We start from the raw sequence: 25,545 nt of genomic DNA on the forward strand, positions 1-25,545 counted from the left end.
AGAGATACGCAGAGAGAAGAGCAGAGGAGAGAGAGAGAGAAAGAGAGGAGAGAGAGAGAGAGAATGAGAGAGAGGAGAGAGAGCAGAGAGAGAGAAGAGAGAGATGAAAAGCAGAGAGTGAGAAACGAGAAGAGAGAAAGAGAGAGAGAGAGAGAGAGAGAGAGCAGGAAAGAGAGAAAGAGAGAGCAGAGCAGGCGAGAAAAGAGAGAGAGAGAGAGAGAGAGAGAGAGAGAGACGAGAAGAGAGAGAAAGGGAGAATGAGGAGAGCGAGAGAGAGAGCGAGTGAGAGAGAGAGAGAGAAGAAGAAGAGAAAGAGAGGAGGCGGGAATGAGAGAAAGACAGTGAGAGGAGAGAGAGAGAGAGGAGAGAGATGAGAGAGAGAGAGAGAGAGAGAGAGCGAGAAGGGAGGGAAGAGAGAGAGCAGAGGAGAGAGATGAAGAAGAGAAAAGGAGAATAGAGAGGAGAGAGAGAGGGAGAGAAGAGAGGAGGACCAGGAGAGAAAGAGAGAAGGAGAGAGAGAGACAAGAGAAACGAGAGAGAGAGAGAGAGAAGCGGGCGGCGGGAGAGAAAGAGAGAAAGAGAGAAAAGAGAAAGAAGAGAGAGAGAGAGAAAGAGAGAAGATGAGAAAGGAGAGAAAGGAGAAAGAGAGAAGAGAGACAAGCTAGAAGAAAGGAGCGGGAGAAAGAGAGAAAGAGAGAAAAAGAGATAAGAGAAAGCTAGAAAAGAAATGGAGGGGGATAAGAGAGAGCAACATCTGGGATCCTGAATAGTCTCTCCGTAGGGTAATGCCTTTTGTAAAGGATCAAACATTTTGTAGCGGAACCGCCAGAACCGAAAAACACTTTCAACTTTCAAGAACAAAACAGTCTAGAAAGCAACGAGGATTTTGCAGTAGAAACTTTTCGAATACATTACAGCCAAGCGTCAAAATTCCAGAGTATGTCTTGCGCGTGTGCGATACCGCGCTTATTGAATAATATATCGTTTAAACATATCAGATTTCTATCGGCGGGCTAACATTGATCATGTATGAATCCTTTGTAAGTTATAGATCAAGTATGGACTTGGGGACGTTTATATGTATCATTATATATTATATACTATATTATATATATTGCTGTGTGTGTGTGTGTATGTGTGGTGTGTGTGTGTGGTGTGTGTGTTAGTGTGTGTGTGTGTGTGTGTGTGTGTGCGTGTGTGTGTGTGTGTGTGTGTGTGCTGTGTGTGTTGTTGTGTGTGTGTGTGTGTGTGTGTGTGTGGTGTGCTGTGTGTGTTGTGCGTGTTGTGTGCGTGTGTGTGTGTGCTGTGGCTGTGCGTGCGCGTGCGTGCATGTGTGTGCTGCGCGTGTGTGCATGTGTGTGCATTTGTATAGTCTGTTGTGCGCGGCTGTGTGTGTATGTATATATTATTATTACATTCTATGAAATCACGCTATCGATCCAAACAGCAATTTCCTTTATGACGCTGCCAGCTCGTTGGGCGGTGCATTTGGTGTTCAGCGAGAAGTTTACGTTTCGGGATGACTCGCGCGTTTTCCCCAACAATCATCCGATTTCAGGAGCCGTCAAATTGATCCGTCCGGTCCTCTAAAAGCGAATCGCGGGCGGTGAGGGCGTCAGTTAGCACGCGACCGTGCACGCATCACGCGCGTTGCGTGCCCGCCTGCCGTGCTGTGCGGTGTTATGGTTGTTGCCGTAACCACACGCCGTACGAAATGCATTTTTACGTGCGCACGATTTCAACAGTAACAATGCGACGTAAATAATAGCTCTGCTAGTGTGCAAGTGTGGGATGGGCGTGATGAGGTGGAGGCGTGGAGCGGTCACCATACAGAGTGTTACGCGACTGGCGCGGCTTGTTGTTTAGACCACAGAATTAGTCGTTAAATGTTGAGCCTGAAGATCTTTTATCGTTGGTGCCCGGTCAGAAAATCGTTAAACTTTAGCGAAATGCCGTTATTAGATTGCTAAGAGTAGCTTGCTTGCCACGTCTACGATATGTAGCCTGGCGGCTCGTGACACCGGTGTTTTTACCACAGTTCTAATTATGTCGTTGCTTCCGTTAGCCGCCCTGACAACGCTTCCATTACGATCCGTATTACGATCCGTATTACGATCCGCATTACGATCCGTATTACGATCCGTAGTACGATCCGTATTACGATCAGCACTACGATCCGTATTCGTGGTGCAGGTAAAAGCCGCGCGTGAGACCCCGTGGCACGCGTGTGTGAGAGAAAGAGTTACAGCGCACCCCGCTGTGGAATCCTACACCCTACCCGTATATAGAGACTCTAGTTAGACGAAGGGTTGCAGACGCCAACCTCACATTCTTACGCGCGCACTACACTAATAGAAGGGCGCGGGCTCGCGTGGCGCAGATCCCCTCCGTCGATTACCACAGCAGATCGTTAACGTTACCGCAGTCCTGTGCCGCAGGTATGTAAAACTGCCCATCCCCACTCTCTCTCTCTCTGTCTCTCTCTCTCTCTCTCTCTCTCTCTCTCTCTCTCTCTCTCTATTATACGCCCGTCGCCGCTATGCTCCCGAGCCTGTCACATAACGGCTGTGCAATTCGCTTGTTGATCCTTTAGGTAAAACGCGTCACTTACCTGTCAACTACGATGATATATGGAGAGGGAACAAAGTAGACAGACCGCGCGCGCGCATTCAGACACGAATCAATGCTCTTCAAAATAAGCGCCATCAATGTCAACCCCCGTTCCCCTGACATACAGACACCCGCTCAATTTCCAACGACAAATCGGATTCGATTTAGTAAATCGCCGAGTGGCTCCATAGAAAAAAAAATCGAAATTCGACTTAAGCGGTGTGAAACGGCCGGTCGCTTTACGGAAAATAGCAGGTGTGCTATTTTGTCACGGCCGGGCTCTCTGTGAGCGTGTTCTTGTAACTAAACAGCTTATACGAAGCTGAACGTTCGAGCAACGCGTTCATGCGTCACTCGCCGCGAGTACATGAGTGTTAACGCGATATTTATAACTATTATCAAGAGCTGATAAATACCTTGATAATAATACCTTGATAATAATAATAAATACTTGCTATTATGCGATATCAACGCGTAACAAAGACAAGCAGCCTCTCGGGTCGCGGGTAAGAGGCATGCAGGTGCATACTGCAGTATTAACGGACACTGACGAGCGAGAGATAGACAGATACTGAGATACTGAGATAGGCAGGAATGTCAGACTCCCCTTCAACCTTCGACGTTTATTGGGTGTCGGAGCCAACGCGCATGCGCAACGAGTGGAACGAGCGCGGAGAGAACGCGAGTGACAGCGCGAATCAACGTGCTGAATAGAAACATGATGATCATCGTCATCATCATCTGCTGTTGCCTGAGACATGGGGTGCGTGGGTGAGACATGGGGGTGCGTGGGTGAGACATGGGGGTGCGTGGGTGAGACATGGGGGTGCGTGGGAGAGAACGCGAGTGACAGCGCGAATCAACGTGCTGAATAGAAACATGATGATCATCGTCATCATCATCTGCTGTTGGGTGAGACATGGGGGTGCGTGGGTGAGACATGGGGGTGCGTGGGTGAGACATGGGGGTGCGTGGGTGAGACATGGGGGTGCGTGGGTGAGACATGGAAGTGAAGATGGGACGGGAGGAGAGATAGTAAGGTAATTACCCGCTATGACCCAAACCAGCTTTGCCATACTTCCCTCTAAGCTACGTAAGCGGGTCAAAGGTCACGAGGCAGGTATCTACTTCCTGCGCGCTGTGGCGTCTTGTAGTCGCGCCGATGACGTCATGCTTACGGGTAAAAGGAAATGAATTAAGATCTATTTTTCCATTAAGATGTAAAGCGCAGAAGTCGATGACTTTCTAATCTGTCTGTTCAAACAAGTCCAACCGTGAGTAATTAATTCAAAGATGAAGAAATAATGAGCGCAGTCAGTCCAGAATATAATTGCCACCGTACACGCAGCTTTTCATCATACTGTGTTCATAGTAAAGAAAGCACCACGTAGACCACCGTGCGTGACGCAAAACCGAATTCCTACTCATAATTATATGATGTAGCAACATAGACGGGTAAAAATCCGCCTAGGCGGAATGTCATAGTTTTTTTTAGCGTTGGACGAAGCTGGGATGGTCACAACCTGATCTTTCAGTTTGCATGAAGTGCAGCGTGGTTCCCCCGGCAGTATATCCCGCGAATACGTCACAACGGTATACATAACGTGTCTAAATCTTTAAGTCTGGCAAAGAAATATATGCGAGACATGTAGGAGAAAAATGTGGGAGGATTACATTATACTGTTCGTATTTCACTACAGCGCGCGCACTACTGCTTAACGTACTTCATGTTTACTTGATTAAAACTAAGACATCGGGTCCATCTCTTGAAATCTACGTTTACATTCTGCGCAACTAGCCCGAATCGATTGTCAACTTGCCGAGTAAAGTCATTATTATTGTTATTACTAAGGCTTTGTGCGGCTACGCTTAAAATACCAAAGCTACGCACGCGGAGTTGTATATATATCGCAGGTAGCGGCCTAGAATCTGTAGTACTGAGATATAGAGTAATGTTTCTACGATGCAGTTAGTCACGTAGTAAAAACTTTACTTTAATAATGTTTCAAGGTGGTCATTGTTGTTTCGACAGCTGGGTTCCAATTCCGTTCTAATTCAACGCTTACGTTAACTTATACGTACACGGGGGCCTGCGGGAAAGAGAAACATGTATAGAGACCGAGAATGAGAGACCGAGGGAGAGAGAGTGTGCGAGAGAGAGAGAAAGAGAAAGAAAGAAAGGAAGAGAGAAAGGGGGAGCGCGCGAGAAAAACGAAGCGAAGGAGATTGGTGTTGCGGGTCGAGTCCATGCTTGACAACTTTGTTAGAGTTTTTAATAAAAAAATGCAGCCACTTGGCATGCGCACCAAATAGGATTTCACTCAACTTGACTTCAGACATTACTCAACAAGTCAGTGCTTCTAAAAACTCCCACGCGCGAGGGACTCACGAAGCAAAACGTACCAGTACGCAACATAACAGGTAGACCTTAGTGTGACACTGTCTCTCCTTGCTAGTATGTCGTGAGTATGAGATTTACGTGTGGAGTATGTACATCGCCATCCCTCTCATCTTATCTGTAGAGGGATCTCTAACGGTGCAGCGATGAAAGGCACAGCTCTTGTATTTTTCGCCTGTGTTTACCACTCCAGATCATCGCAGGGGTTGCCTAGCACGCAGAGGCTTATGCGTAAACAGGTGGTTTCTCTCGGAGGCATTTTAACCTGATTCCTGAGATTTTTCGCGCGCGGCGCTGCGACGGGGACAAACCGACACATAGTAGACGCTCTACTGACCTTGTTTGTTTCCTTGGCGAGCTGGTGCTAAACGTGCGAACCACTCTCGTTTTTTATGGGAGGCCTATCGTCGAAGGTGTCCGAAGAAAACAAAGTTGCGGTTTACATTTTTCACGCAGCGATAACACGCCGGTGAACGCGATGCATGAAGCTTGATTATTCATCTTTATTCGCACGCAGATAAAAAAATATTACTCCTTAATCGCAAAATATATTGATGATCGAATCATTCCGATCCCATTTCCCGTGATGGCGCTCTAAGTCAGCCGCAAGAGGGATCGTGCGCGACCGCGCCGACACCTGACAAATGAACAGCTCTAGTTAGTTGGAGGTCATCGGTGTGTATCGCTCTTCGTGTGCGGGTTACGCTTTCCCTGCGTGCGTGCGGCTCCCAGCGTGTGACAGTTTTTAACTCCTTTATACGCGCTGTCATCAGATGTAATTAATCATGACAGTAATGCTGAACGACAGACCGTCACCCGATATATGTATATATATATATATATACATAAATATATATATATATATATATATGCGCGCACGTGTGTGCTACATTTGTGCGCCACCGATGTTCTATTGAAGCTCGTTATCTGTTTATTTGAGGTGCGTTCGGCATCCATGAACTATCATGATCGCTATCAGCTATATCAACGTTGATACACAAGTATCTCTCTATCATATCAACGTTTCGGATTTATGTCACGCGGTTTCCGGTGAATGTATATTCACTCGCTCATTGTCCAACTTCGCATATAGACTTACTCGCGAGAACACCCGCTTTTCGAAATTAAAAAATAAAATCGTATCTATCTATCGGTATATGACGTTCGCTGCAAGTGGAGCGAAAAGCGAAGAGGATGTGGATGTTTTTTGAAGCGCTATGCACAGCGGGTAACTGCTCGTACTTGGTGAGAGAGAGAGAGAGGGGGAGCTATCGTGGGGGCTACAGGAGGCAATGTTTCACACGTTGGCGCGTACTCCCAGAGGCTTGTTACCTCGCTATTGCCAGGCAGCGACGGAGGCAATGTTACACCCCTTCGACTCATCACTGTCACGATATGCAAATTGCCGAGGTGTTCTAGTCTACCTGCGAAGAGTTCTTGAGGAAATTGTTTAACGGCGTTCGCGTTCTGCTGCTGCCGACTGCGTCATAAATACACGGAGACGTAGCGTGGGCGGTGATGTAGTTTGTCGGTGATAGATCGCTCTCAGATTTGCGAGTCACACGGAGTTTCGTGGTAGCACGCGCGCGCGTCTATATTATGAAAGCTCGCGTTATAAACCCAAATGAAATCCTCGTCGTTTTATGGTAGTTTATTCCGCGCTGTTGGTAATTTATGTTTGTGTCAGGTTTTACGTTCACTACCGTTTCCGTGGCGACGTCACGGGTTGAGTTTGATGGTTTATTAGGTAGCAGTAGTTTTACTTTGTTACGCGGTATGCACACGGCGAGGGCCTAATCTTCTTACAGCTTCTTAAGGGGTATAAAAGCAGATCATACTTAATCGACCTTTCCTCTCACTATCTATATGTGGCTGTCTGCATGTCTGTTTGCCTGTCTGTCTGTCATTCTACCTGCCTTTTTGTCTGCCTGTTTGTTCGTCCGTCCGTCCGTTCGTCCATCTGTCCGTCCGTCCGTCAATCCATCCGTCCGTCCGTCTGTCTCTCTGTTTGTCTGTGTGTCTGTCGGTCTGTCTATCTGTCGGTCTGTCTAATAAATACAAATTTAGAATATTTGGTTCAGTAAGGTGTACCACACACCAAGTGAGGCAAGCCGATATCACGAACCTCGCGTAAAATAATGCATTTCAGTGTCACACTGTGCGTGTGTGTGTGTTGGCGCTACACACAGATCTATCGCATCATCCACCATCGGAATCAGTCAATGATATCAGCAACAATCATGGCTATCAATAAACATAAGCTACGGATATAATGCTAAACATTGTCACGTGTTAGCGTCACGTCATCCTCGCCGCATCAAACGTCCTCCGCGGTCACGTGTCTCGCTTCGTCGGCCGACGTGCGACCGTCGGCACCGGAAGCTAGACGCGCGCGTAGAGATGTCATTGTCTCAGTAATTCCAGTCATTATCGCATTCCCTGACCGCCCGCGTGATGAGCAAACGTCGGTCTGAGATGCACGCGGCACCGGCAGGGGGCGGGCTTGTCGTTGAAGGGGGATGACTCGTGTAAAGTTGTGGAATGCGTAACAGCAGTCCAATTCCGGCCAATGTGGGTCAAGGGTATTCAACTGGGCTAGGCCAGCTCTCTGCCTTTCTCTTGATTGCTCTCTCTCGCGCGCGCGCTCTCTCTCTCTCTCTTACCAGGTATGCCCTACAGCGAGGACCTGTGATCAGTCTTGCCTGCTTTTCCCATTTATATAGCAGCGTTAGGTGAATGTAAAGTGGTTTGGATATTCTTCGTCGATCGTGTCGAGGGTACAATACAGGCGCCCGATGATATAGTTTTGAATTCTGCGCATTCTATGGTTCTTGGCGATCGCGGCAGCGAATGCAATAGCTGTTAAGAAAGCGAGGCGAGAGGTATAGGTGTTAACGCGTGCCAATCAGCAGGTGGAAAACCAGAACTGCGTACATGTTATAGTATAAAGAAACGAACAATTTCGGATCAAATCTCGCGCGCCAATATTTGTGATATGTTTAGCAACGCATTACTGTCAGAAATAGCGACGGCTCTCAACCTTGAATCGCTCTCATATCGTCATTTTTCGTAGATTGCGTGAGGCGATCCACCGCTTACACAACGTTCAAACAACAAATATGACAAGTACTTTAAAGAGCGATTTCGTACGTCATACGCAAAAATAACCATGAGTCACCGCTCAGCTCGCCTGCGTGGCTGAAATTCCAATTAAACGAATTCCTACGCAGCACAGGTAAAAATTCTAAACCGACAATGGTTGCATCTCATCTCTGTAGTACCGACGAGCCCTCGTTCACTTTGATAACCTTGTGTTTTCATCGCTAGCATCAGCAGCGATATCTTGTCGAGACGTTGGGTGTTGTTCTTTCTTTGTCCTCCGCGCATTATAAGGGCGGTGGAAGTAACTTTACATGCAGGTAACGTTGCGTGCCACGCCATATTATGCACGAGTAGTAACCGCGTGTAGAATAATGCAAATTATTGCAAGTATCTTTAAGACGCTAGTTGCTTTCGTTTCATATTTTTCCATGTTTCACAGGAAAAATGAATTCATGTTCAAAACTGATTTAGCGCGCACTCAGCAAAGCATTAGTACAGAGCCACCACATAGATTTAAACAAAGACCCAATGTATCGCCATGCTAATACAAATGCATAAACCATATTAGTGAAGAGCTGTTGCAACCGCATTAGAGCAATGTATGTTATTTCCTGTTTATACACTGTGGTCCGATACCGTTTCCGCGTTTAATGTGAGAAGCCATGAAAGATGAACAATTCTGGTCGCCGTAACTATTTCCGATGGATTGACAAGAAGGGTCGTAAAATTCTGTTGAATTGCGTTCGCTCATATTGGTTAGGCAAGTTTTTTTGAGTTTTTGGTTATGTACTCAAACAGAAAGGTCGCCTACCAAACCCAATATATATAATCGGTCAGCATCGTGCGGTGAGAGAGTGCGGTGTCTGCGGACTTCAATATGCTTAGCTGCTGGCAGCGGCGGCTGTGTAAAGGCAGGAACGTGCGTAAGCATTCATCTACCGCCACTGCTTCAGTCAAACAGCTGAGCATATTGAAGTCCGCGGACAATGCTGTTTGCATCCCTCTCTCACCGCACGAACTGACGGTACCAGCACGATGCTGACCGATTGCCCTCAATCTTAGCAGCGGCGACGTTGACGGAGCAGCAGCAGCAGCAGCAGCAGCAGCAGTAGTAGTAGTAGTAGTAGTAGTAGTAGTAGTAGTAGTAGTAGGCAGGAGCAGTAATAGCGCAGCCATTCAGTAATGTAGTCGTAGTAGCGTAGTCAGTCGAAGTAGTCGTAGGCAGTAGTAGTCAGTAGTAGTAGTGTAGCCGTAGTCGTAGTAGTCAGTCGTCGTAGGCAGCTAGCAGTATAGGGCAGCAGCAGTAGTAGTAGTAGCAGGCAGTAGCAGTCGTAGTAGTAGCAGCAGCAGCAGTAGCAGCCGCCGTCGTACGCAGGCGCATCAGTAGCTGCAGCAGTAAGTAGCAGGCATGCAGTCAGCTCGACGCCTAGAGGAACATCGGTGATGTCCCTGCGCGCGCGCACTCTCTCTCATTCTAAAACTCATATCCCCTTTCTTGCTTTCGTTATCTCCCTGTAGCTCTAATTTCGCAATCTCGTTCATCCCCTTTTCCTCTTCTCGCGTCTTTCTCTTTATTTCCTTCTCCTTCCTCCTCTCTCTCTCTCTCTCTCTCTCTCTCTCTCTCTCTCTCTCTCTCTCTCTCTGTCTCTCTCTCGGTCCTTCTCTTCCACTCGTTCTCTCTGTCCGCTCTCGGCTATTTTCCTTCTCTCTCTCTCTCTCTCACCCCCCTCCCTCCCCCGCCACGCACGGACAGCTTTCTTGCTCTCTCGACACCTTTTCGTTTCCACTCCTACTCTCTCCCTCTCCCCTATCTCTATCACTTTCTTTCTCTTTCTCACACACATACAACTGATCCCTCTTTCGCTTCCACTCCTTCTCAATCACTCTCCTCTCTCTGCCACTCACTTTCTTTCTCTCACACACTTTCTCTCACTTAACTCCGCACCGCTTCGCTGGCGATCTATACGGCGATATCGTCATGCCAGCTCGCTCACGCAGCAGCCCGCGACCCCAAGTGGCAATCGATGTTTTATCGCTTTACAACAGTCGAGTCACGATGCCTGCACGTGTATAACCACACTGTCTGAGCGTTGGCGCTGCGGTGTGTGTGTGTGTGTCGCGTATGTGTGTGTGTTGTGATGTGTGTGTGTGTGGTGCGTCGTGTGTGTGTGTGTGCGTGTGTGTGTGTGTGTGTGCGCGCCCACGCGTGTCTGTGTGTGTGCGTGCTTGTGCGTATGTGCTTGTGCGTGTGCGTGTGTGGTGTGGCGTGCTGGTGTGTCGTGTTGTGCGTATGTGCGTGTGCGTGTGCGTGTGCGTGTGTGTCGTGTGTGCGTGTGCGTGTGCGTGTGGCCGTGTGCGTAGTGCGTGTGCGTGTGCGCGCGCGTGATCTTGTGTGTGCGTGGCTTGCTGCGTGATGTGGCTTGGTGCGTCGTGGTGTGCGCTGTGCGTGTGTGTGTGCGTGCGCGTGCTGGCGTGTCGCCGTTGTGCCGCGCGCGCGCGTGTGGTGGGTGGTGCGTGGCTTGTGCGTCGCTTGTGCGTATGCTCACGTGTGGGCGTGTGCGTGTGCGTGAGGCGCGGCGCGCGCGTGGTGTGGCTGTGTGCCGTGTGTCTGCGCCGCGCGCGGCGTGTGTGTGGTGTCACTGCCTGCAGGCCCTCGACGGTTGCCCTGTGACCCGTCGCGGCTTGGCGGTATAGACGGTACCGGATGCAGCAGCCAGACAGATGAGCAATCGCAGATCTCTGATCGGTCTTCAACCTTGCCTGTAAGTCGTTCAACTACAGGCAGGTTTTTTCTTTTCATGGCGGAAGGACGTTGAATGGCCTAAGGTTTTCTGTGGCGCACGGCGATTGGGCCCGCATCACATGGACCCGCACGCCCACACGCCCCCACCCACGTGCGGGCGGCACACCACACACACGCACGCCGGAGACGCCGCACGCCACGCACGGCCGCCCACACGCACAGCACAACACACACACACACGCACGCCCGCGGGCGCGCGCCGACGCGCGCTCACACAGTCAGACATCGCCTCCTATCTAATATTCACATCCCACCGTTAATAAACCTGATAATAGTCTTGAGTAATAGGCAGCATGTCCTTTGATCGAGAGCGCGAGCTGCCTAACCACCCTAGCTATCGGTTAGACTTTTCTGCTTCCACCCCGTGCACGGCATACGTAACCAAGGGCACGTATACACGCCACGCCCGGCGAAAGATTGATCTTTGTTTAGGGCCTACGAATTCTGAATGTCATTAATCCGCGGTCGGAGTGCTTTCGCCAAACATTCGTTTTCATAATGGCTGTTCTTAGAGGCAGAATAACGCACCGCGCAGACGAATCTGACGACGGCCACCAACTCAACCTGGCAGACTCCAATCGCAACGCGGTGCTACCGAATCCAGCGACAGATCCGGATATCGAATACGCCTCTGACTGTCCATGGAATCTGTTGCGCTTTAATTGTGGGGCGGCGTAGGCTCTGTGTCGCTATGCGCGCTCTGCCGGACGGATGAATGGCACATAGCCAACTGAACTCGCGGCTTTTTTGTTAATTTGCAGCATCCGCTGCGAACTACCCGCAGTCTATCCGCGTGGTATTATATAATATATCGGCTGTATATATATATATATATATAATATCTATCATCAGCCTCGGCGGCGTGCCGTAGATTCCCTATGTTACGCGCTCATTGTCGTCTCCATCAGCTGGTTGCACCTATCGTCGCCATGTCGTCAATTAGCTCCTGCATCGCTTTTTGTCATCGCATCGCGTACCGATTGCGCTTCGGCTTCGCCAATGCGGCCGACGGGCGGTCCATGCGCTTATGGTCAATGCGCTAACTGCGTTTTGCGGGGATGAGCACAGGCTGACGGTCAGTCATCCCACAGGATGGCGGTCAGTATCACACGCTCCTTTATGACGCCGGATAATTCACGCCGTCATCTGAATCGCTCACCGGTGGGGGGGGGGATCCAGGAGGACGAGCAGGAGAGGGCAGTTGCTTTTGTAGATCTGTTCCTTGTAGATGCCCGCGGTCGGTGTCCTGTCCTTCGGTGAACGTCGTTCTTTATGCCGGAGAGGTTGGCGAATGCTGAAACAGTACACAACTAACTCAAATTTCAATAGACAACATGTAGTGAACTAAGTTATCGGGGGAGAGGTAGTCGTATTGTTACTGGGCCAGTCCTGTACGCGTGTACAACCGTATCGCACATGCTCAGCTTTGTGAAGACCTCTCCTTGTCCTACTCGCATGTATGCGTGCCATAAGCCTCTCGCTGATTCATGATCGAAGTGCGTGCGTGCGTGCGTGCGTGCGATGCGGGCGTGAGTGGAGTGGCGTGCGTGCGTGAGTGAGTGCAGTAACGTGCATGAGTGCGTGCGTGCGCGCGTGGAGTGAGTGAGCTGAGTGGTGCGTGTACTGCGTTTAGTGGCGTGCGTGCGTGTGTGCGTGCGTGCGTGCGTGCGTGAGTGTGTGCGTGCGTGCGTGAGTGAGTGAGTACCGTGCTGGCGTGCGTGCGTGAGGGAGTGCGTGCCTGTGTGACTATAAATTACCTAATACATAAATAACTAAATAACTAATACACAATAATAGCCATCTCATATATGTCTATATATTCTCTATTATAATATCTATCTATATACTGTAAGATATAACCTTTACACACATCCGCTAATCTACCCGTGTTTCTTTACGTTGCCGCTCTGGGATGCAGTATGATGTGATGCTCTGTGTGCCTCCCAGCAGCTCGTGCTGAGCAGCCTGCGGAAGCCTATAGCTGCATTGTCCGCAAGCTACCTTTACGAACACGCGATTTGCGTTGGTCCGTGTTGTCATTCTCTGCGTCTTCTCGCCGTCCTCTCTCTCTCTCTCTCTCGTCTCTTCTCTCTCTCTCTCTGCTCCATGCTTGCTCCTCTCTGTCTTTTCTTCCCTCGATATCTGGCTTCGCGCCGCGCATTCTCTCTCTCTCTCTCTCTCTCTCTCTCTTTCTCCATCCATTCTCTCCTACCATCTTCTCTCTCTCGCTCTCGGTCGTCTCTCTCTCTCTGCTCGCCCCTCATCTCTCCTCGTCCTAGCTCTCTCTTTCTCTGCTCTCTTACGGCCTACTCTCTCTCGGGCTCGTCCATCTCTATCTCTCTTCTCTCATCTCGTCTCTCTCCTCTCGTTTCTCATCGCTGCTCGCTCTGCTTCTCTCTCTAACGTGATGACCTTTCGTTTTCCCTTCATCTCCCGTCTGTATTCTCTGCTGTTTTGATGTCTTACTTACGTTTCCTTTTTCTTTCGCTCGCACACCTCTCAGTATTCACTGGGACTGACCGATATGTCTCTGCTTACCTTAATTGTGTAACTATGGAATATATATTCTATTATATATTTATACTATCTATATATATAATAAGTAATCATCGTATATATTAAACGTTTTCTTTACTTTGCAGATATGAACGAGTGTATGATGGATGATATGTGTCCTCGGGAAGCTAAGTGTGAGAACATGGACGGAAGCTATAGATGCATCTGTCCGCCGGGATACGTTTATGAGAACGAGATTTGCGCCGGTACGTTGTTTATATATGTTTACGCATGCACTCAACCACTCTCCAAACTTCTCGCTTGTTCTCGCCCTCGTTCCTTCTTTATTGCTCTCTTTCATTCTCTCTCTCTCCACTCTCTCTCTCTCTTTCTCTCTATTTCTTTCTCCTCGTTTCTCTCCCCTTCTCGTCCCTTCTCCCTTCTTCTCCCGTTCCTGTTGTTTTCTGATTGCTTTTTAATTGCTGGAATTGTGTAGGTAGTTAGATAGTAGATAGTAGGTAGTAGATAGCTAGGTAGTAGGTAGCTAGGTAGTAGGTAGTTAGGTAGTTTGCTGCAGGTAGTTACAACGAGCTGTCAGGATGCAAAAACCAATTATGTATGCAATACAAGGACATACTAAGCAAATATCTTAGAGCTCTATATATAATATGATAATATGTAGGACGATGCTCCTTCGATTTAAATTCGTCTCGATGCATGACGCATACTATATATGGTTGGGCATTACATACAGAACATGTAATTGGTTTTGGTGAGTGCATAGCTGGAAAGTAGGTTGCGTGTCTTCAGGTTTGATTGGAAAAAATCGCTCGCGTTCCTATAACATCTTATAAAAACAATTTAAACACGGTCGCCTGTTGCTCATTTGTAAACACTTCGCATTTGTACCAGTGCGGCAACATCGCGCTTCAATATCTTACATGCACGTAGCTACTTCTCAGCGCACGTCCTGGTCATTATGTCCCCGCATTACCCCATGATACTAACTTGTTGGCCAAGACATGCGGATGCCAAACGCATTATATGCTCTGATATTATATTCCAGATATATATATATATACCTGTTTGTGAAAAACAACCGCAGGATACATACACGGCATTGTTTTATATAATAAGGCGATGTCTGATGTGAATGAAAGACGCCCATACATGCGGTGATTATTTACATGCGAGCTTGTCTTTACTGTCACGTGGCTGTCACATCCGGACGGCTCGTGTCATCGAGATTTGAAGGTCGAGAGATCATCCGGGGCAGTCCCACACCCGCTGTTTCTTGTAGCTGACTGATGTTTGCCCACACACGCCCCGAAGATCCATCACTGTGTCACGCGTACGTCGCTGCATTGCTTTGAGCTAGAGTTTAGAGTCCGCGCACGAGCCCCGAGTAGAATGCTAATCCAAAACCCTTCTTTACCAACAATCGCATGCTTCTGATAAGTAATTATAAATAACGGATACTGAATAAATTGTTATACACGTGATAAACAATATGTATGAATCAGACGAAGGCACTCGTGACCACACGAGCATCAGGCATAGGTGTCGCACATGGCCATGGGCAGCTAACACAAACATCCTGTTCGTATTCACGTAGTCGCATATGATTATCTCAACCCGAGTAAGCACGTTAATTTATTTATTTTGTTGCGGTTCCTTATTATTTACTCGTGTGAGAGCATAGAGTAGTATAAGTGTAGATAGTGAATCGTTTCATGTACGAGTCACCAGTGTCAGTCGTGTTTGCTTAAATCATGCTCACTTATTACGTGAAAAAAACAACTAATTTCCCACTACCACCCCATGCTATCGACCATGTATTAGGACTGGTCAGTTGTGTGAAAGTTCACGTGTCGATATCATACTCGCTTGTTAACTTCAGATGAGTCAGACGATGCGAGTTAATTGGTGTGCTCTTGATGATATTGTCCGATTGCTTTAATACTATCGGCAGTTACGAATGCACGTGTCGGCCAGCTACGTTGGTGACGAATTACCCTGTAGAGGTGAGAAGAGATCATTAAGCACGGCGCAGCATATATATATTAATTAAATATAATCAATAATTTATAAAATATCGTATGTCCATACTATTCGCAGTATACGCTGCGCCCTCTGACCATTCTTCAAATTTTTGTGATTTTAAATTCGATTTGCTTGACGATTTTTGTTACTAGTGGGATCGTATATTTTTGTTACTAGTGGGATCGTATATTTTTGTTACTAGTGGGATCGTATATTTTTGTTGCTAGTTTGATCGTGTATATATTTGTGTTACTGGTTAGATCGTATATCTTTGATACTGGTTGGATGGTATATTTTTGTTTACATGCTTGATGGTATATTTCAGACAACGACGAATGTTTGTTTGGCGAAGACAATTGTGACAGAAATGCCATGTGCGACAACACCGAGGGTAGCTTCAATTGTCACTGCCTGTCCGGGTTCGCTGGAGCAGGTGTCGAATGCTCAGGTAATTAGATTTAGGCGTACACAACAACGTCATACCTAAAACACTACCACCACCACCAGTAGCAGCAGCAGCAGCAGCAGCAGCAGCAGGCCAGCAGCCCCACACCACACCACCAGTAGCAGGCAGCAGCAGCAGCAGCAGCAGCCCACGGCACCACCACCACAGTGGGCAGCAGCATACGGAGCAGGCAAGCACCACCACCAGCCCCCGCACCGTCGCAGCCGCAGCAGCAGTCACCAGCCGCACCCTCACCACCACCGACCACCCACCACAGTAGCCCAGCCGAGCACACCAACCACACCAGTAGCAAACAACAGCAGCAGGCAGCAGGCAGCAGCCACACACACCACCAGTAGCAGCAGCAGCAAGCAGCACCACCAACCACCACGCAACGCCCACCCATAGCAGAGTCCACGACCACCACAACCCCACACCCCAACAACAACAAACCGCCCTCCTTAGCATTAACGACGGGTAGTACATGACATATACATCGTGTCGCGGCTCTATAGTCAAGAGTTCGTCTTTTCAGACGTGACCCTTTTTTTGCAGACGTAAATGAATGCACGCACGGCATCGACAACTGCGCAGACAGTGCCACCTGTACGAACATGATCGGTAGCTTCATGTGCGAATGCACCGACGGATACACGGGCGACGGCGTTTTCACCTGCTCAGGTAGGTCGACCTGGAAAACCACTTCACTGTCTGTATATAGTAGTCACACTTTCAATTCGTGCTGTCGCTAGGGGGCCGTCGTTGTCAATGGAGCAATGAAGGCGATACTCTAAACCGTATATCGGTCGGTATACTAGGCGTGAAAAATCATTCGTTGAACTGGAACGAATAGAATCACGACTGGAGCTCCTGGTAACGTAAATGCTGTCTGCTAAGGGCAGACAAAAACACAGAAGTGTTTGAAGAGACGATAGCCAGAATTTACGGTTATGGTTGGAGTTATGTTTACGACTGCGAAGTTATGTTTAGGGATGCAGCTATATCTCTAAAACCGGTCAAGAATTCTACAACCAAACGTTTTATGCGTAAACTACATGCATAGATATTCAGTTTCACAGCCACGGCTAATGTTCGACTATGAAGAAAATTGGGACGATCGTAAAAAAGACAAAATTGCGCACCTATCCGCATGGCAACTCGTTGAAATAGTCTTTTTACGTCAACTGAATATATGTCAACCCTTTTCGCAGTCAGTCTAAACATTCTAGTCGCATGACCGACAGTCACGACGTACCTAGAAGCTATATGACATGAATCCCCAGCATTGCGAGCATAGTAACACCAGTACCATTACGCGTGACTACATACCAGTCAACAACACTTTATTCCCGTAGATTATGACGAGTGTAGGCTGGGTATGGACGACTGCCACCGAAACGCCGAGTGTCAGAATGAACCTGGCAGTTTCTCGTGCGAATGCCCAAGCGGATTTCTTGGCGATGGAATCATCGAATGTTCAGGTTGTGCTTTGGTTCTCTTTACATTAAAACAAACTTCTTTTTTTAGTTATATGATTATTGTCCACGCGAGCATTTCTGATACAGGTCATAAATCTTTTGCAATAGACCACCACTTCACTATTCTACACCACACCATATCCACGGTAACCGTAGCCAAAAATCTAGAGCCCGCTGTTAGAAACAAAATTAGTAACATTAGTCTTAACCTCAACTTTTACCAGTAGACCGGACCTCTATACTCTGCTCTATGAGAAACTCGTAACATTGCAATGTTTCTATTAGCGGTCTATGAGAAAGAGTTAATGTTACGACTGATATTAAGAAAAATTAAGAAGGTTAATGTTAAGACTAATGTTAACATTAATTTCATTTCTGTCAATAGTGTACCTAAAGTGTACTTTGGCTATATTGTTTTTAGCTCACGTAGCTCCGTAATGTGTAGTATTACCATTTACTACTTTACTTGCAGATATCAACGAGTGTGTTACGGGCGTTAGCACCTGTTCAGCTTACGCAAACTGCGAGAACACCTTTGGCGGATACACCTGTGATTGCATCATCGGTTTTACGGGAGATGGCTTCGTGTGTACAGGTGAGAACATCGCGAGATGCTGCTGTTACATAGAAGAGCAGCACGAATGCGCTCTCCCATTACTGAAATCCTTCCTTTATCCTATTACGGCTGTCATTCTGTCACAGGTCACCGATCAAGGTGTCATCACGTTGGTTAGAACGCAGTTTGTGATCTGATCAAACAATGACGTCACTGCAAGTGTTCCAGTTCTTAACTTTTGGTTTGTTGTTGTGGAATCTATTGAGAATTCACGGCGTGACTGACTCGAGGGTAGAATTCCGTTGTTTGATTATGCGATGCTGTGATTTTCAGATGTGAACGAGTGTACAAGAGGAACGCATGATTGTAACGTCAACGCGTTCTGTAGCAACACCGTCGGCAGCTACCGTTGTCAGTGTAAGGGAGGCTACAGCGGCGATGGAGTCACGTGCGAAAGTAAGCGCCGATCTTTATGTTCCGATATGGGTATTGAACGTTGAAAAGAGCGATCTTAATCTACACTGCTGATTGAATTACCTTGGTGTGAAATGTTGACTGTAATGTGTCCTGTGCATGCAGTTATAGCTAGCCATGGTGCACATCCACCTATATACGCACGCACACGCGCCCGCGCACGCATACACGCACGTACGTACGCACGCACGCACACACACGCCGGTATGACTTGATAGCGCGAATTGATGATTTCATCGAATATCTGTTTTTACTATATCGCTGTTCAATATTTTTAACATCGTTCTCGCAAGGCAAAATTACTTCGCGGCAGTTTAAAACAACATATGGCAATCATTTTTTTCAAAAACCGTCTTTGGTGGTTTATCACAAACGTTTGGCTTGTTTCTCCACAGACGTCGATGAATGCAGTACGATCACATGTCCCGACCCCAACCAGCAGTGCGTCGACATGGATGGAACCTACCGCTGCGACTGTCGGGAAGGTTATCAGTCGGACGGACGCGGGGCGTGCATAGGTGAGCAGCAACCTACCATCTATCGATGATCGATCGATCTTAACGCCATCTATCGATCATTGTCGTACCGTCTCATCCTTACTGTCACCGTTTTAAAGCAGCGAGAAATTGTTTGTCATTATAAAATAATTGTCGTAAAATATTTGTCGTAAATAAAATAATTGTCATAACATATTTGTCGTAAAGAAGCGAGTGACGTATGACAGTAACCACGTCGTGAGACAGAGTAAATCTACCGAATTTTCATGCGTGAAGAAGCAGAGGCCCGGACGCGAAATTTTTTTTCCCACTTGAGTTCCGGACCACAGCCAATCAGCGCACTCCACTTCCTCGAAGCAACAATGTAAAATGAATCCCCACTATCCCTAATCCTAACCCTAACCCTAACCCTAACCCTAACACGTAACAGAACCCTAACACTAATTATAATCCAACCATATATATACGAACCATATATTACAAAACACTATCTATGGTGGGTCCGGAACTCAAGTGGGGAAAAAAAATTTCGCGGCCCGGACGTTCTCTACGGGGCACAGTTCCACTACCGAATTGCTAATGTGAAATATGCGACGTTGTTCTAAATATTACGTATTATTATTATATTATATAATATCGACTTGCTTTCACAAAAACAGCGCGCGCGCGTGTGTGTGTGTATGCCTGCAGGCAATGACGGTTGCCTGTGACCTTCGCGCCTTGGCGTATAAAGGTACCGCGATGCAGAAGCAAGACAAATGAGCATCGCAGATATCTGATCGTCTTCAACATTGCCTGTAGTCGTTTCAACTACAGGCAGGTTTTTTCTTTTTATGCGGAAGACGGTTGAATCCTAAGGTTTTCTGTGCGCACGCGATGGGCCACGCATCACATGGACACGCACGCACACACGCACGTGCGCGCACACACACGCACGCACGCACGCACGCACGCACGCACACACGCACACACACACACACACACGCACGCACGCGGGCGCGCGCGCGCGCTCACACACACACATCGCCTCCTATCTACATATTTATCCCACGTTAATAAACCTGATATATATTGAGTAATAAGCACAACATGTCCTTTGATAGAGAGCGCGAGCTGCATAACCATCTAGCTATCATAGATTTTATGCTTCACAGTCCACGCATACGTAACAGAGGGCACGTATACAAACCCACGCCGGCGAAAGATTGATAATTTGTTTAGCCTACGAATTCTGAATGTCATTAATAGCGTCGGAGTGCTTTCCCAAACTATTCGGCTTTCATAATGGCTGGTTATTAGAGCAGAATAACGCACCACGGAAGACGAATATGACGAACGCAGCCAACTCAACTGGAAGAACTCCAATCGCACGCGTATACACGAATCCAGCGACAGATCCGGATATCCGATACGACATCTGACTGTCCATGGAATATTCTGTGACGCTTTAATTGTGGGGCGGCGTAGGTCTGTGTCGCTATCGCGCTCTGAAGGACGCATGAATGGCAATAGAAAACTGAAATCGGCAGCTTTCTGTTAATTTCACCATCCGCTGCGAACACACGAAGTATATCCCGTGGTATATATATATATATAAATAAGCTCAGCGCGTGCATGCAGATAACATTTACGCGCTAATCGTCGTCTACCAGCTGGTTGCAAACTATAGTCGCATGTCGTAAATTAGCCATGCAAGATTTGTCAACGCAGCGTACCTTGTCCTTCACTCGACCAATGCGGCCGACGGGCGGTCAATGCCTTATGGTAAATGCGATAACTGCGTTTGCGGGGGATGCACACAGGATGCGGTCAGTATAACACAGGATGCGGTCAGTATCACACGCTCCTTTATGACGCGGATAATTCACGCCTCATCTGATCGCTGGGGTGGGGGGGGGGATCCAGGAGGACGAGCAGGAGAGCAGTGCTTTGTGGATCTGTTCATTGTAGATGCACGCGGTCGGTGTACTGTCTGTCATTCGGTGAACGTCGTATTAATGCCGGAGAGATGTTGCGAAATGCTGAAAAAGTACAAAAATAAATCAAATTTCAATAGAAAAATGTAGTGAACTAGTTATGGGGGAGAGGGTAGTGTATTGTTACTGCAGTCCCGTATCGCGTGTACAACCGTATCGCATGCATAGCTTGTGAACAGCCTCTCACTTGTAATACTCGATGTATGCGTGCCATAGCCTCTAGATGATTAAAATAGAGCAAACACTGCCATACCGCATCTACAAGTTGTTGTTGTTAATAGTTATGTGAGCAAAAAGACATGCGCAAGCTCTAATATGACTCTAGTATGGTCATGCCTTCATGCGCTGGACCGAGCACTACTGCACCGCATCTCAAAGTTGTTATTGTTGTCATTAACAGTTGTTCATGCATTGAATGTATATTGCGCGAGCTGCAATGTCATTATGTCGCACGCACGTCCCGCTGCTAATTAATTACTTTACTTAACTTAACTTTAATTAGTTTAATTAATGGCAAATTAACGTTCTCGTTGTGTCTTTATCTTCAGCTATGATGGAGTGTCAGATGGAGATGCACAACTGTGATGTGAATGCGATGTGTGCCGACACTGACGGCAGCTTCACCTGTGACTGCAATGCCGGATATACGGGAAATGGCATCCAGTGCAGCGGTAAATATCACCCGCATATAGAGACATGAGAGACCGTGTTATGAACTAAGGAAAACAGACGCGTGATAACTAACGGTTCCACTGACGTGGGATGTTGAAGCCCGTATAATATATGACGTAGAATTAACGGTACACAGAATCTCACTAATCACACGCACGCACGCACGCACGCACGCACACACACATACCTACGCACGCACACAACTGTAAGGGCACGTATCATTATTCTAATCTTCACAATATTCACTCTCAGCTCCTACCATCAGGCCTGTATATCATGTCAGCGTGGTGGATGTTTCAGACGTGGATGAGTGCACCTCTAACACTGACAACTGTGACGAAAATGCGAGATGTCTTAACGACATCGGCAGCTTCCAGTGTCGCTGTCTGGACGGCTTCAGGGGAGATGGTGTCATCTGTCAAGGTGTGTGATGAATACGCTTTATTTCAATTCAATTTCTCTTTTTTTCTGTTAAATTTTCTCTGATATACAACAGTTAGTATATACCGACGAAGACTATCGTAATCCAACGCGCACATAATTCTATAGTTTACCTTGATGTTCTTACCTTGATATATTAGCTTAAATATAAATTTGAATTTATCTACACACAGTAAATGAAATGATAACAGTTAATGTGTGCCCTTCTTCGTCAACGTGATACACGTATAATATCTTTGCATGCAGAGAACGATGAATGCAGCGACGGCACGCATAACTGTAACGTGAGGGCCGACTGTTTGAATTTCCCACCCGGCAGCTTCATGTGTGACTGCATGCCTGGATTCTCCGGAGATGGAATCAACTGTCTAAGTATGTAGAATTAATGTTCTATCGTGTTCTATCTTATCTAACCGCATGTGTCACATATTACGATATCGTACATCGAAGACAATTGCTGCCGATAAATTAATGTGGATAAGCTTGTTTTCTGATATTTAGGTTTCGTGCTGTGTATCCTTTTGATCTGGGCCGAGCGTGAGGAGGTGTGCGCATTCTATTTATTATTATTTATTATTCATTCATTTATTTATGTATTTATTTATTTACTTATTTATTTATGTATTATTTAATTGTTTATTTACTTATTTATTTACTTATTTTATTCATTCATTTATCTATGCACTGATTTATTTGTCAATATGAACGAAGTTACCACTATACGAGATTAAATAACATCTACCTGGATCACGTCATAGCGCGCGGTTGTCCGTGTCATTGCAGATATGAACGAGTGCTTGCTATAGCATTGATGATTGCGACGACAACCTCTGCGTTGACGTCATGGGCAGTTACCGCTGCACATGTCCCACAGGTTTCACCGCGCGACGTCGCCTATGCACAGGTAGCCAGCAACTCACCGAACAACAGAATCTGCAAATAATAATAATAATAATAATAATAATAAATAAGTTATTATTATTATTATTATTATTATAATTTAATTCTGATACCTTAATGATTAGTTCGAGAAAACATGACTTTCAAGTGCTTTTAATTTACATCAGTTAAATCAGGGTCTGAAAGACCTACAGGTATACATACGTGAAATAGCACTGATTTTACGAAATTTAAGATGAACACATCTGCCGGTACTTTAATTAATAACGGTGTTCTGTTATCATTATTGATGTATATATATATATATATATATGTATTACATATATATGTATGTATATATATTGATGTGATATTATATATGTTGTTATTGATCTGTAGACAATGATGAGTGTGCGCTAAACACTGACAACTGCGACCTCAAGGCTGACTGTGACAACACAGAGGTAGCTTCCGATGTCAGTGCGCGCCGGCTACGAAGGAGATGGAACGCAGTGCCTTGGTATAATGTTTAAAGTATTTACATGAGAAGATTGGTGATTATCAATGTGCTAATTGTCTTCAGAGAATTATCATTTTGTAGTTGCGTTTTACACAATAATACGCAGAGTCGCGGGTATGTGATTCCCGGTGGAACATCACGTAATGTTCCTGTCGTGCTCCCGATAGTTCTTAGTCAATCTGCCAATATTCGTTCTGTTCAAATTTGTTCTCGAATACATTTAAAGCTCCCAACCTGTTTCGCGTTTTACACGTCATTGAATATATACGTTTTGATTGTGATTGATTTTGTGTTTGATTTTTGATTTGATTTTGATTACACCGACATTATGATTCTGGTAACTAATCAATCGGTCATGTATATCGCATTTTAGAGACCAATGAATGCCAGCTAGGGTTGGACGATGTAACGCCCGGCCGCCTGTAGCAACACTGATGGAAGCTACGTGTGTGACTGCGACACGGTTACCAAGGAGACGGTGTCATCACCTGCAGCGGTGAGTGATTGCCGAAGCGGGCTTCGAAATGGTTTAATTTATTGAATTTTAATTTAATTTACATCAACAATAATTTAACTTTAAACTAGTTATGAATTTTTCATACGGTTTTAAACTCAAGAATTTATTTCTAACGCTATTTTTGCAACCTGATATGCGCCCAATAGCTCGATATTGTACTTTTTTAATTAAAAATATCTACTTGTGGCATGTGCGAGTGTAGGATTACCAGAATGACTGGACTTTTTTCTCCTGTATCAGATATCTGCGAATGTCGTTCGGGACTTGACAACTGCGATGCGAACGCACTATGCACAAAACACTGATGGTCGATTCAACTGCGAATGTGACATCGGCTATATTCAGGCAATGGAGTGAACTGCCTTGGTATTGTCTCACTCAATTAACGCATAATGTTTGCGCAAAGTTAGGATCTGTTTTACTATGGTTTGGTTTTTAACGTTGTTCAAACTATAAAACGCAAGGTTATATACTGCTAGTTGTAATTCACAAATGATATCAAAATGTTTTATTGCGTTTAATTAACGTTCTATATTTTGCGTATAATTATTATACAAAATATTCGCTTCTATGATTCCTTCCTCTGTTTAATAATTGTTTTTGTTTCTTGTTCTACAGATGTGGACGAGTAGTGATGAGACCTTGATTGATTTGCAGCAGTGAGGCTGTGCTGCTCTAACATTCTGGCCGCGAGCTTTTCTGTGTGACTGCAGGGAACGATTTACAGGCAACGGCCTCTCATGGGCAGTGGTAGGTGTAAGCTGCGTGTCATTGTTATATTCTCCATTGCACGACATTTATTTGTGAGCAAAGTTCTATATCTTTCAAGAAAATATTAAATCAGTTATTCTAGTTATATAGTCTTACATTTTATCCCAGCACTTAGCAGAGTTGCATAGACACAATATATTGAATAATTTATCTATGTTTAAACCTATTATGGTGGACATGTATGTGGGTTATTTCTACATATTCACATCACACACGGGACATTGAATTCACAATTTTCATTTCAAAACTCACTCTTGTCCAATGTGCTGTGGGTTTAACTGCGTTAATCTGAGTTTTGACTTAGTAGGAGTGAAGTAAAAGGCGAAGCCAAGTGTCGCCGGTGTAGTAAGAATATTTAGCAGTTTTTCCACTTATGCAGAAGCTAATGTATGTTTTTGTGTGTTGCTTAGATGTTGACGACCGTGCGTGAACCAGATGTGCAAGTCATCTCAGATGTGCTTCAACTTGTTGGATCGTGTCAGCTGCGGCTTGTGGACGAAGGCTACGTAATGATAGATGAACCTGCAATTGAGTAAGTTTAGTGCTTAGTTAATCTCACGTTTCCTTTTCCCTGCTACTTGTCAGTACTAGAACACAGGAAATGGGAAGCAGTTAGTAGAGCGACAGCAACGGCAGAAGCAGTATCGTTGTAGCTAGAGGACAGCCAAGCAGACAGGCATGTATTGTAGCTAGCAGGGACAGGAGCAACAGCAAGCAGTAGTTGTGTAGTAGCAGTAGCGTATTGTACTGCAGTGCCAATAGCAGCAGCAAATGTTGTAGTGCAGAGCAGTAGCATACAGTAGTAGAATCTTCTTTTACCAAATCTTGTTACCAATCTATTACCACTAAGCGTGACATTACAAAATT

The 25,545-nt window shown here is 46.2% G+C and overlaps 1 protein-coding gene across 1 annotated transcript in view; it reads left to right on the forward strand.

Moving 5' to 3' along the window:
• The first annotated feature begins 15,314 nt into the window (after window positions 1-15,314).
• The window catches only part of LOC106805362 (fibrillin-1-like), a 38,592-nt gene continuing 28,361 nt past the window's right edge, over window positions 15,315-25,545 (forward strand). The window contains exons 1-10 of the mRNA XM_014806923.1: window positions 15,315-15,433; window positions 15,778-15,900; window positions 16,453-16,578; window positions 17,253-17,378; window positions 17,848-17,970; window positions 18,265-18,387; window positions 18,801-18,947; window positions 21,427-21,549; window positions 21,851-21,973; window positions 22,238-22,363. Coding sequence (XP_014662409.1) covers window positions 15,388-15,433; window positions 15,778-15,900; window positions 16,453-16,578; window positions 17,253-17,378; window positions 17,848-17,970; window positions 18,265-18,387; window positions 18,801-18,947; window positions 21,427-21,549; window positions 21,851-21,973; window positions 22,238-22,363 — 1,186 coding nt within the window. The 5' untranslated portion in view covers window positions 15,315-15,387. The remainder of the gene's footprint in view (window positions 15,434-15,777; window positions 15,901-16,452; window positions 16,579-17,252; window positions 17,379-17,847; window positions 17,971-18,264; window positions 18,388-18,800; window positions 18,948-21,426; window positions 21,550-21,850; window positions 21,974-22,237; window positions 22,364-25,545) is intronic.

The sequence above is a fragment of the Priapulus caudatus genome, unplaced genomic scaffold (assembly GCF_000485595.1).
Source record: "Priapulus caudatus unplaced genomic scaffold, Priapulus_caudatus-5.0.1 Scaffold111, whole genome shotgun sequence".
In the NCBI taxonomy this organism is placed as follows: Eukaryota; Metazoa; Priapulida; class Priapulimorpha; order Priapulimorphida; family Priapulidae; genus Priapulus; species Priapulus caudatus.